General features: G+C 44.3%; 1 protein-coding gene across 7 annotated transcripts in view; it reads left to right on the top strand.

The window, feature by feature from the left end:
• The window catches only part of LRRC7 (leucine rich repeat containing 7), a 96,661-nt gene that overhangs the window by 62,873 nt on the left and 20,425 nt on the right, over window positions 1-13,363 (top strand). For all 7 annotated transcript variants that reach the window (XR_003398912.1, XM_026853711.1, XM_026853710.1 and 4 more), the window contains exons 15-18: window positions 875-1,075; window positions 9,207-9,318; window positions 9,540-9,720; window positions 10,701-12,378. Coding sequence is in view for 6 of the 7 variants with exons in the window: in XM_026853711.1 (XP_026709512.1) it covers window positions 875-1,075; window positions 9,207-9,318; window positions 9,540-9,720; window positions 10,701-12,378 (2,172 nt within the window). In the remaining variant the exon portion in view is untranslated. The remainder of the gene's footprint in view (window positions 1-874; window positions 1,076-9,206; window positions 9,319-9,539; window positions 9,721-10,700; window positions 12,379-13,363) is intronic.

The following is a 13,363-nucleotide window of genomic DNA, read 5'->3' as shown; positions in this document are numbered from 1 at the left end:
GCAGAGGAGGTGTAAGGAGAGGTCAGCATCCTTGGGTCCTCCTTCCTGCTTGGATCATTCCCGACAGGGTCCCTTGCTGCTCCATCTCCTCAGAGCGGTTTGCTGATAGTGTAATGTGCAAGGTGATGTCATCCATGAGCCTCCTCAGCCACTCCTCCCTCCACCCTGAGATTTTGTAGAATCGTCTCCAAATTAGGATTGCTTCGGACTTGGGAAATACAGTGTTTCTCTGCTTCTGAGTGAGAAAAATGATACTCTTAAAACATGGAGGTTTCTAGAAAATCTGTGGGTCTGTCAGTCAGTTGAAGTACTATCCAGTGTCACTTAGGGTGGTTTTTCTGTAGTGGTTTGAGCCTGTTCTCCTGTATTTTCTGTATAAGAAAAGAGTAAAACACGCTTGAGTGCATGTACGTACGTTATACATCTCAAAGAGCAAATAGCTCCCAGTAGATCAAATTCTGTTCCGAGCTGCCGTAGATGATTCAGATTAAATCAGTACACCGAACATAGCTAAATTAATTCTGCATTTACACCAGCATTGTTTTGAAAAAGTGTGATTGAATGTGTCAGTACTCTCAAACAAAGTGTAGCATTAAAATACAATACTCTCACAGGGTGAAAGATAGGCTTATAGGGAACCATTCCCATCCATTACTTTGTCACTGAAGTTCCATTATAGGTTGACACAGTGTAACTGAGAGCAAATTTCAGTCCAAAAATCCATGAAGATAGCTCTGTGTAACACATTACCTCAAATAGATTAATTGAAAATTTGAGGAATTTGCACTTAGCCATAGTACTGTAAACCATGGTTTTAGTTTGCATGCTGTTTTCATTTTGTATTTGTGCTTTAATTCTTTTTATGAATGTTCAGGTTGAAATAAATCTAAAACGTTATCCCACTCCATACCCGGAGGATTTAAAGAATATGGTAAAATCAGTTCAAAATCTGGTGGGCAAAACAAGCCATGGAGTACGGCCTGAGAACTCAACACCAACTGCGAACAGTGAACAAACTGTGAAAGAAAAGTATGAGCACAAGTGGCCCATGGCACCAAAGGAGATTTCAGTGGAGGTAATGTAAAAGGATTGTTGTTCCTCTCAAGAGTTCGAGATGGGCTTTTAACATAACTCCATCTAATGATATTCTGCATCTGCTGTGAACTTCATACCTAATAGTTTCTAGTTTCGTTCCATAAAGTTAATTTAGTTTTATATTGAGTTGCTGTTTTTCCCAATACTGTTGAGTTTATCGGACTGAAGTTTTGGTTTTAAAATCTACGTAGATCTGAATCTGGTATTAATATATACAAGCACTCTACTAAATTTTGATGATATGAGAGACTTGCATATTAGCAGAACGGACCTGATCACAATTTACATCTCAGACTTAAGTAAGTGTATTTCCACATCAAATATATTAATGACCGATCAGTTTGTTGTGTCTGACCCTACCATGCCGTTAGGTTCTGCTGCTTCTCGTCGCATTACGTGTAGGTGAGAGCCAATTCGCCTTGTCAGAAGTGAGTGAAGTCAGCAGGGGGTGTTCTTTGACTGCAGGGAGCTTTAGATGAGGCACCCCCGGAATAGCAGCTTGCAGGGAGTTGCAGACTCTGGCCCTTACATGTTTCCCAGAAGCGGATCGGAATGTGCAGTAACCAAATCTTCCTCTGGAACACGAATGCAGTCACTGGAAAGTAGATTCCTAAACACTGCAGTCTCCTGCAAGGCTGTCGCAACTAGCTGAAGCTTGGTCTCAGAGGGCATCTGCTCATTAACATTCACACTAACGACTGACTTTGTGCAGGCACAGTTTACAAATAAGAGAAATCTTTTACTTTAGCAGTATGTCCTGATAGTTTATAACCTTGGACAGGTCTACAATGCCGGCATTCTTGAAAATCTTTGATGCCTTAATGTTCAAAAGAAAGAAATGAGGAAAAAAAAATGATCCCATTATCTTTTCATTCCTTTGTTATTTGAAATGACGATAAATTGATTGTCCTTGAAGTATCCCTGTCTCTGGCTAGTCGTGCATGCATGAATTTTTCTTCCTCGATTTCCCATATCCTTAACTCAGATGGGCTGTTCTTACATATTCAGCAGTCACTGTAGCTGCTCCGCCAGTACTGTGTGTTTTATTTCCAGGTGAACATTTTCATTTCTTAAAAACAAAAAACCCACAAAAGTTTTCTCTTAAGCTGGCTTCAGAAGACTTTCTAGGCACAGTTTTGAGTAGTACTTCAAGCTAAAATATTTAAGTTAAATCATTCATGTTTTTATCTAAATTGGAAATCTTAAATTCCACCATTATTCCTTTTTACTCATTAAATTCTTTCTTACCGTGTAAATCTGGCCTTTGAACCAACTTACATCCCATGACATGAGTATTGACATGTTCTCCTGTTGTTGCTGGATACATATAATTTATTTAGGATCATCTAACTTTTGAACTTGAATATCTGCTGGTTTGAATTATCCCTCCTGTGAACACACACACATTACGTAACTGGAATTTGAATTGATGTTGTCTGAAGACGTTAGGGGTTTGGTCTTGTGGCTGTGCCTGGGGATGCAGGCTTCAGAAATAGGTGGCTGTACTGGTTTAAGCTGCTGTTACACTAAATGTTAAGTTGTTAAACTAAAATGTTAACGTCCCGGTTAACTGAGCCCCAGCAGAGTCCTGTGAGGATGCAGAGCCCCGTGACGCCTCCACTGGGGAGGTATAGGGAAAGAGTAAATGGCAGCAACCCCCTTAAATACTTGTGTGACCACATACTGTGTTCTAACACAGAAAAAGGTGCAGATGAGTTTCATTCATTCTCTGATAAAATTGCATTCACTTCTGCAACACAAAAATAATATCTAGTTTTTCTGTGAATGTACATGAACTGTTAACTGCCTGACAGAAGACATTCTGTAAGAGTAGTTGAATTGCTGAAGACCCTGTGGTAATTCCTGAAGTGCAATTAAATAACGTGGTTGCAATTTCCTAGCTAATTTTCTACCACAAGCAACTGACGTGAGCACATGACTATTTCCATCTTATCAGTGAAGGTGTATTTTTCATCTTCTGTTATTATAATAGTGAAGATGGTGGAAGTTTTTCAGATTTTAATTTCCCTAGTACGTAGTCCAGACTAGTAACACAACTGTCTTGTCAGCTAAAGCAGAGAAAGCAAGTGTTCCTGTTGTTCATGCGACTAATGACACGTGAAGGTTTGATGGCTGTAAAGCCGGGTGAGGTATACATTTTCCTCTTTTCAGCTTCCTGCATGAAGATAAGAGATACGGGAAACTGTAGAAAAGGTGCGATTGATTTTGTGAATAATACTGCCATGATTTCAGTTGTAACACGTTAAATAAAACATAATTAAGCTCCATTTGCTTTTCAGATAATTAGGAGACATGATCTCAAGCCTCAAGTTAAAATGCAGTTTGAAAATGCAGGTGTGTTCTGATGTAGATTTAGACTGAAGACAGTTTCTAATAACAAGGTAATTTAATTTCAGGTGCAGTGCTCACTTTTTCATCCTCAGAGGCCGGATAAGCTGGTTTCTTTTCTGATCTCTTTTGGGTTTTCTGCCAGTTAATTTGCACGTCTCTTCACAAAACTCTTTCTAAATAATCAAAGGGAGCATCTGAATGAAATAAGTAACAAGCTACATTTCAAATCCCCTGTATCATCCTCCACCTTCAGTAATAATAAGCAAACAAGTTCTTAATTAATCATCAATTAAAATAAACCTCTTCATTGTCCTGCTTCATGCTGAACGATGTGCATTTTGGACCAAAGCAAGTCTGGGATCACTTAGTGTGTCGTGTAGCCTTTCTGTGAGAAACAGTGAGAAATACCACAGATCAGCAATTAAGATCTTTATAGTTAATACTCTTGATATGTATGGACTGACAAATTAAACTAGAAATACTTCTATATAACTCTCAGCCTTGGATTAAAAACATCTTTTCTAGTCCAACCTGCAGCATTCCATCCTTTGGGTTAGTTCCTAGTGGGTTTATGAATGCTGTGTAAAAAGGAGAGAGTGTTATTCTTTGAGTGGTCTGGTGCAGGTGCAGATGCTCGTGTAACATCTAGAAAAATACCAGCTCAGCTGTACCAGATCTTCCGAGCCCTTCATCTCATCTCAGCCAAACAAAGACCTCGATCCTTTTAACTTCTGACTTTGTTACTGTGTGGGTTTGGATTGGGGTTTTTTGGGGTGGGTGGGGGTAGAGAAGAGGGTTCTTTTGTTTTGTTTTTAGTGAAAGTTTCAGAGACTCTGAAAAGATCATCTTGCCTTTCCAGAAAGACTTAGACTTTTATTTCCCCCAGGATGCCTGGCTTCCGTTGATTCAGTGGCTGTGTCTGTTGTGGGAGCTGTTTTCCACTAATGAGATGCACAATGACAGTCTCCCCTCGGTGGGAGAGGAATGTTCGCTAAAGATTCTTGGTTTGTGTCTGCTTTAAGCCCATACCGTGACAGGCTCTATGCAACAGAATTAGCTGTATTTTACCAGGAGTCAGAAATGTCTTCATTATAGAGTTTTTGATTTCTCCATGGCACAAAAAATCTTTACTGAGGTTATGACCTTGGTGTCTTCTTGTCAAAGGAGAAAGGAGGTAACGATTTATTCACCTGGAGGTCTGACTCACAGGAGACCTTTTTTCAGGTAGGGTGTCAAGTGTCCTAGAGTTCATTCTGAGTTACTTTGACTCCTGCCTGCCCTCATCCAAGTGTCTGGACTGGAGGGGCATTTTTCAGGGCTGCCTCCAAGATAAAGCCTGCCTTCCGTAAGACCGGTCCGAGACGTCACTGGACCCGTGAGGCTGCTGCTCTGTCTGGCCCCGCGGGCGCGAGGCCTGGGAGGGGCAGTGTTCCCTGTGTGACGCGGCCCCGCGCCGGGCAGGCCTGCTTTGTGCCTGGGGACCAGGAGGTGGCTTCTGTGCAGAAGGCCTGGACTCCTGGCCGCAGCCTCGGTGAGAGCGTGCAGCTGGGCCCATTGCTGCCTAGGCAGGGAGCAGCAGCACCTTTTCCTCCAGAGACAGGAGAGCCCAGGGAGTGCGATTCACCTGGGTGTTGTAACGCGGGGCAGCACTGAGAATTCGGTCCTCACGCTGAAGACCACATAGAGCTGGACCAGGGCCTGTCTGTGGTTTTAACTGAGGGGGATGTTAGGTGATCTCCCATCCTCTGCAGTACATGACTGGCAACTGCTTGGATAAACATCTGCAGTTTGGCTTTGCAGCATCCTGACTGTAGCAGCTAACAAGTTTAGCCATTTGAGGTTAAACCGCTGGAAATGGAAATTTTCATTCTAAAGCACATCTTTGTAGACTGGAGGTCTCTAACTTTGGTTTCTTTGGTGATGGGTAGTTCTGGTCGGTGCTTGGATGCATCCCCTTGGCTGCATTTCTGACCACCTGAACAGGGAAGGTGAATGCTGGCGTTCCTCCAGCTGCTTGCCGCTCCACTGCCCTGCAGGCAAGGACGTGTGGCAGAAACAAGCCTTATGTCCTACCTGCAGGGGATGACTTTTTCCAGGATCTGCTATGCCTTTCCATGCGGAGTCCCAAAAGCGACCTCTGCCCCAGTCTGTTCCTCACGTGCTTAGGCCTCCGTTGAAAGCTCTGTCATAGGTGTGAGAGCGCCTGCTGCAGCCGGAAGGCGGGGGCTCAGTGTGCCCAAGGGTTGTGCTGGCCGCTCTGTCACCGCTGCACACGGGAACTCTGACAGGGTTCCTTCCTTCTCCCACTCTCAGGTTCCGTATCCACATTCAGAAGTTTTCCTTCCACCAGTTCACTTGTATTCACACCCTGTCTGGGACACCCAGTAGCTCTAAGGGCTTCTGAAACTGGCCTTGCTGAAGCTGCCACTGCAGCCGGAGGAGTGGGAGAGGTTTAGGAGCAGGTGGAGGATCCTCCACTCCTCTCTCTGCCAGCATGATCCATGGCTTGGGGTGACTTGGTGCACTCCCGGATTGGCAACTGAATTTTGTTCCGATCACTCTGACAACTGCTAGCCTAGACAGCAACACACCCAGAACTGTGACTGCCTTTCACATGCGGAGCTTCAGGTAAAATTTGCTTTGTGATTTTTGTCAGGAGACTATTTGGTGGGACTTTGAAACCGTTGCCATGTAGATCCGAGAGGTGGAAGTACTGCCGCGTTCTGTGGGTACGTGGCTCAGCGGATTTTGTTACAAAACCACACCACTAATGGTGATTCTCGGGAAAGAAGCCTGTGCCTCACTTTGTCTTGCTTGTCCCTAGGGATATTCCAAGGGCTGCACCTTCTGTGATCTCCCTTATTCTTTCATTAAAAGTTCTAGTAAAATACGGACTGAATAACATTTGCCACAATCCCTTTATTTCTTTTCCTCTCCATTTCTTTATAGCCAGCTTGTCATTCTTCAGATTGACGTGGCCTTCTCCAGTTTAGAAGTGCTGCCGACCCTCTCCATACATTTAATTGTTCCTCTGGAACAGACCCATGCCTCTGCCTTGTGCATGCTGCGTCTGCCCCGAGCCCTGCTCTGCTCTGCGCGGGGGCTTTGTATTCTTTGGCAGTGGACTCTTTAAGAGTTAGGTTATTTTAAAAATTCCATCTCTCCAGATTATAATTTAATGTTCTTGTGCTGTCAGCATGAATAATTGGTGATATTTCTCTTTCCCAGTTATTTTAATGCTTTTTACCACATATTTTCTCTTGGGAAACACCTCACCATATTTTTCTGTCCTCTACCTCTATCTTTCTCTGATTAGTCCTGAGGAATAAGTTCTGACACAACACCGTTTCATTTATCTCTTCCCTTTGTTCTTGTAATTGGTCCTATTAATAATACTTTTTTTTTTTTCCTGTTAGTGGCTTTTTTGTTCTTGGACGTGTAAGAAAAAAGGTCCTCTTAAACAGAGTAGAATTAAATGGAGTATGATTTTGGTTTTTTACACATATTTCACTTTAATGGCATATTCACAAATGCCAGACTAGTTCTTTCAAAAGAATATTGATATTTTATTTGAATAGGGGCTAAAAAAAAATAAGTATAACACAGAAAACTTCATAAAATCATGCACTTGAAATAAAAACCTGGTTCATCATTATGTCAAAAATTGAACTGCTAGTTCTAATCATCTTACAGCAAGTAGTTTCATTTTAAGCTTAGAACTTTTGGAAGTTTCATGGCATGGTATTGGGATTCTAGGTTTAAGATAGAGAAAATAAAGAATTCCAAAAGATCCACATGTCTGATACAGGCAACACTCACAAATAACCTCTGGATATCCCAGAGGGGAATGAGAGCACATGAAAAGCTCAGAGGTACAAGAAACTTAGCATGCACCATGCTCCGGAGGTGCAGAACTTCACAGTCTGCGAATGCTGTGCACTTTTTTGTTTCTCAAAAAATGGTTTTGCGTAAGTTTGTTACACTGCACTAAAAAATGATTGTGCTGCACTGGAAAAATGCCATTGCTCTGTTGTTGGCTTTAAGTTGTACGTATGTCACTACTGTTACGTAAGAAATACCGTCCACAACAAGGGATCTCTGCGTGTGAACAGTTTAAAGTCTCGAGTGTATCACACCATCTAAGAGTCCGGATGTAGCTCTGTTTGCTTAAAGTTAGCACTGAGGGGGTTAATGAAATGGGCTGTGAGGATACCTGCTCTTTGCTGATTCGGTGTGGTGTTCCCTCCAGTAGAACACCCAGTGCAGAAGGATTAAAATAGCTGTCGTGTAAATATAATTTTGTACTTCAAGGATAGCTCACATGGCAAATGCTTCTCTGTTTCCACTGTAGCTACAAAAAGGGAGTTAGTGGACAGTAAACCTCTGAAAGTTTTCTCCTTATAAATAGAAGTAAATTTTAAAAATACTGTAGCATTTTACTAATGTGGGCTTGGGTTTGGTACTCCCATTTTAAATTGCTTCTCTAAATATTACGTATCTTCCCTTTATTGACTTCACTGTGCAAAATCACTGGAGTACCTTTAACAGCAAAATGTCAGGGTACAGAGATCCCACAGTGACTCCATCAGTGTAAGTTCCCTCCTAAATATATTTGTCCTAACCATTTCCTTCCTTATTTATACTGCTAATTACCGATTTTCTCCTAATATCTCTCAGAAACTTCCTATTTTTACTAGATACTCTCCTTCTCCGGCTCCCACCCCCTTTATGAAATCACAGCTCATCCTCTCACTTCCAAGACGACGCCTGTTTCTCGTACCCCTCTCGTACCCGCAGGGATCTTGAGGCGTTGCCACGACGTTCCAGTGGTGCGGTGCCCGCCCCCACCCGTTCCCTTTCCATCACATTTCCCTGAGCCCGGCACCCACACCCACGGCGAGGGTTTCCCCTAGGGCTCGCTCTTCTGGCTGCCTCTCCCTAAGTCCCCTCCCGAGGGCAGGGTTCCCCCAGTGTCACCCCCTACCCCCTCTCCCCAGGACACCCAGCTTCAGGTCAGCGTCTTTCTCATTTCTGAACTTCCTCCCGCGGATAAGAAATGCCACTGATTGGTGTCTTCATTCCCGTCGAGCGATCCTATGAGCCTGATTTAAATGTCCTAATTTATAATATCTCTAAGGCTACATCTCACTTGCTTTCCACTTTTGAACTCATGTTATTTTCAGTATATGTCCTGTTGCCAGCTAGAACAGCAAACCAGTTGTGCAGGGCAGTCTTTGGAGGTCAAGATTTGCCGAACTCTCAGTGAGAAGTTTATGAAATCTGAATCATTTTAATTTAGCAAAAAACTCTTTAGAGACAAAATAATTTTAATTAAACACAGCTATAGGGACAGCTGAATCTGTGGAAGGACTTGTACCACGAATGAATGAATGAGGAATACTTACTCCTGAAATAAGAAGTAATTGTTTATTCTAAATTTTTATTTATTTTTACTGGCAGCTTGCATTTTTGTGACCTTTACTTCATCAAAAGTGTTTACATGGCCTCGATGTATCTTGCAAGTTCCATCTGTTTTGTCCACATTTTCAGAATGAATGCATCACCATAATTTTTACAAGTATTTATGTAGGACTAATTAGAATTTTCAGGCGACAAATCAGCATGATTAGACACTACCCGTATGGTGAGGTTTCAGTGTGTTGTCACGTTCATGAAAAGAAGGCTGTGAAATGTTTGTTCGATGCAGTTTGAAGTGGATTCTGTTTCCTATGTTTACTCTCCGTTGTTATATTCCTCAGGATGCCTTTGGACATCCTGCCAGTGAGATGAGGATAGGGGAACTTCGTCCTTCCATGCCAGAGACTCCGTTGTACCCACCCAAACTTGTTCTTCTGGGTAAAGATAAGAAAGGTACTGACTTGACTTACAACCTTTCAGCTGAAAGCGTATGTAATGTACACAGACACGTTGCTTGAGATGTTCTACACGCCACTCTGATTTTAAGACGTATTACGTGCATATTTGTGCACACGTGTGTGTATATATCCATAGTATCAATCTACAAATGTATTTTTCTGGAGTTTAGTTTTCAAATACCACCTCCTGAAAACGTTTGCTGTGTTTTGTTTCAGAATCGACAGATGAGTCTGAAGCAGATAAGATCCATTGTCTGAATAACAGCGTTTCCTCAGGCACTTACTCAGACTATTCCCCTTCCCAGGCTTCCTCAGGGTCCTCCAACGCGCATGTTAAAATGGGGTCCTTGCAGACAACGGCTAAAGAAGCAGTGAATAACTCTTTGTGGGGGAACAGGTGTGATCATCTTTCTTACCACAGCTTCTGGTTGCCTTTCGTCTTACTTTGTCATATGCATTTAAAGTGATCATATACTACCTGTTAAGGCATTTGATTAAAAAAATACAACGTTTTTACCCCAGTTTCGCAGAGGTGTACCTAGCTATTCAAAGCCCAGGCTGTGCAGTTGGCCACCTGTTCATACTCTATAAATGTCAGTAATTCTACAGCTGGTTTTTCAACTGCGTGCCATAACCATGCATTAAAAGCACCGAGTAATTGAGCTGCAGTTGTTCTGCTCTGTGTGGTCCTGAGCTTCAGCTGCCTGTAGTTTAGCACAAATAGCAGAGCCTGTGTCCCTCAGATTATTGCTGTCCTGAGGCTCACTCTGCTCTGGACCTCCAAGAACAACACAGTTCTTTGAAAGTTGTTGTTTGCACTGGCCATCATCAACCTGAAAACGCTCTCGTACCGTCCCAGAAACACCCTGCCCTGTCTGTCCCTGCCATAAATCACCTCATGTAGTTCTGTCCGCAGGCTCTTCCCCGTTAAGGAGAGGCTGGGGCCTGCTCACTGGAGATGCATAAAATCTTGGTGGTGAGAACATGGGCAAACTGAATCTGGTATTTTTGTTTTAAAAAAACCCCAACGTAAGTGTAAAAATTCTTCCCTTGTACTCGTAGAAGATTATTTTTAAAGCAGGAAAATATGTTCAGCAGGATTTATATGATACATGGCATTGAGCCACCCTGGACTTTTGACTGATTTCTTAGTTTCTCTGTGTAGGTACTTAGAGAATCTCTACTCCAGCACAAGAACCTGCTGCAGCCATCCAAGCCAAAGCAGCAGCACAGGGTGCACGTCTGGTAGTACGATCCCAGAGCCAGAGTGTAGATGGGGGAGTGTTAAACTGCTTTAGAACTGCATCTTTCTGATGCCTGCTTCTGCACTCCGCTGGAGGGCATTTCATCTTGTTCCTTTTGGTTTGGTTTTTGCAGGCTGGCACAGTCCTTTCCGCAGCCCCTTGAAACAAAGCCATTGCTGAGCCAGCGGGAATCCGCTCCGGCGGGGAACCTGCCGCCGCGCCCCGACAGGCGCCCGCTGAGCGACACCTTCGCCGACAGCTGGAACGACAGCTCGCACTACGATAACACGGGCTTCGTCGCGGAGGAGAGCGCCGTGGAGAACCCCAGTGCCAACCCCCTCCTCAGCTCCAAATCTAGAAGCACATCCGCGCACGGACGCAGGCCCTTGATTAGACAAGACAGGATAGTTGGCATTCCCCTGGAGCTGGAGCAGCCGACGCTCAGAAACACACACGAATCTGAAGTGCCTCCTCCCAATCCTTGGCAAAATTGGACCAGAACCCCTAGTCCTTTTGAAGACAGGACAGCTTTTCCTTCCAAACTGGAAAGCACCCCCACCACCAGCCCTTTGCCTGAGCGGAAAGATCACATCAAAGAGTCTCCTGAAATGACTAGCACTTTCACTCCGGGAATAGCATGGGAATATCATGATTCAAATGCTAACAGAAGTCTCACAAACGTCTTTTCCCATATCCACTGTCGCCCAGATCCTTCCAAAAGCATTATTTCGATCAGCAAGAGTACGGAACGGCTTTCTCCCATGATGAGGGATTTAAAAACTAACAAATTTAAGAAGTCGCAAAGTATCGATGAGATAGACATTGGTACATACAAAGTGTATAATATACCCTTAGAAAACTATGCATCTGGTAACGATACTGTAGGAACCCACGAGAGGGTGGACAAGCTCCTGGGCCCAGAGCACGGCATGCTGAGCATGTCCCGCAGCCAGTCGGTGCCCATGCTGGACGACGAGCTGCTGACCTACGGCAGCGTCAAGGTGCAGCCGCAGCAGAAGTCGTCTGTCACGAAGAAAGTCTACCAGTTCGACCAAAGCTTCAACCCGCAGGGAGCAGTGGAGGTCACAGCGGAGAAGAGGCTACCGCCGCCTTTCCAGCTCAACCCCGAGTACATTCCCCAGCAGAGTAAAAACCTGCCCCAGGATCTGGTCAGCCCCAGGGCCTACCGCGGCTACCCCCCCGTGGAGCACATGTTCTCCTTCTCCCAGCCTTCGGTCAACGAGGAGGCGGTCGGTGCCCCCTTCACGAGCCAGGGGGCTCGGCAGGGCTTCCTGAGGAGAGCGGATTCGCTGGCCAGCTCCACCGAGATGTCCATGTTCAGGAGAGTCAGTGAGCCCCACGAGCTGCCCCCCGGCGACAGGTATGGCCGGCCTCCGTACCGAGGAGCTGTGGAGCGCCAAAGCAGCATCTCGGTCTCTGAGTCTCAGTTCCTCAAGAGGAACGGCAGGTACGAAGATGAGCATCCTTCCTACCAGGAAGTGAAAGCCCAGACTGGAAGCTTTCCAGTTAAAAACCTTACACAAAGGAGGCCATTGTCTGCAAGAAGCTACAGTACAGAGAGTTACGGCACATCCCAAACCAGGCCGGTTTCAGCGAGGCCTACAATGGCAGCTCTGCTGGAAAAGATACCGTCAGACTATAACTTGGGTAACTATGGCGACAAGCCTTCCGATAACAGTGATATAAAGACAAGGCCTACCCCTGTGAAGGGAAATGAGAGCTGTGCTAAAATGCCCGCTGACTGGAGACAACAGCTACTTAGACATATAGAAGCTAGAAGGTTAGACAGGGTATGTTTGGCATTTCTCTGCAATTAATGCCTTTAGTTGTGTGTTTCGGTATGTCAAACTATTTGCACGTACAGTGGTAACCACCAGAATTCCCAGTAATGAAATTCCTGCATTGGTGTCAGAGGAACTGGCCCGCAAAGGGGTCTGGGGGTGCTCAGAAGCAGCTGGAGTGAGGGGTTCCCGGGTAAACGAGCAATAAAGAGTCTCTGCACGACTCGCGCACCATGGTGCACGTTACTGACGTAGGAACCGCTGCAGCACTGCCTGAAATAATAAACCCCATAAAAATCTCTCCTTACCGACAGCTGTGAACGTGCTGCTGAAGGCCACCACCTCAGTAATGATTTGAGAGCTTTGAAAGATGTTGGATACATCTTTGCAGTGAAAGGAAATAAAGAAAACCATCACAGATAAAAAGTAAAATAATGTATTTTAGCTTTCCTATCACTGTTAGTGGAGGGATTTAAGGGTGCCTCTTAGCTCTCAGAAATATCACTGGATATGCACTGCCACTGTTTCTACCAAGCAATATGATTATTACTCCTTTTAGCAGTAGGAAGTTATGCTTATTTACCTTCTATACAAACCAGTACAAGTACCATAGTGCATGATTTCGGTAATGACCTCGACTACTTAATGCCCTACTTCATGAATCGGATTTACTTCGTAATCTGAAGTGGTTGTGAAAAATTACTGTCGTGAAATGCGTAAGATAGTTTCAGAACGTGTCCATATACCTACCTGATGCTAGATACTCATGAGTTTGGTGTTACTGTATTCATCACCTTCCAGTTGCTCAGATGTGATGCATATTAAAATATCATTAAGGATCAAATGGGTAAACTTTAAAAACAGGCTCGAAGGCTGAAGCTTTTTCCTTACTTCAGCTGGTTTGCTTGTGTCGTGTAAAACTGATTGGAAATACCTGATACCTAGGCAAAACAGTGCGCCCCGAGCAGAGACGTTTCTGGGGGAGATAAACGCT

Source organism: Athene cunicularia, assembly GCF_003259725.1.
Source record: "Athene cunicularia isolate RWA chromosome 8 unlocalized genomic scaffold, athCun1 chr8_part1, whole genome shotgun sequence".
Lineage (NCBI taxonomy): Eukaryota > Metazoa > Chordata > Aves > Strigiformes > Strigidae > Athene > Athene cunicularia.
The sequence above is the reverse complement of the archived record's forward strand: the minus strand, read 5'-3'. Positions and strand labels throughout refer to the sequence as shown.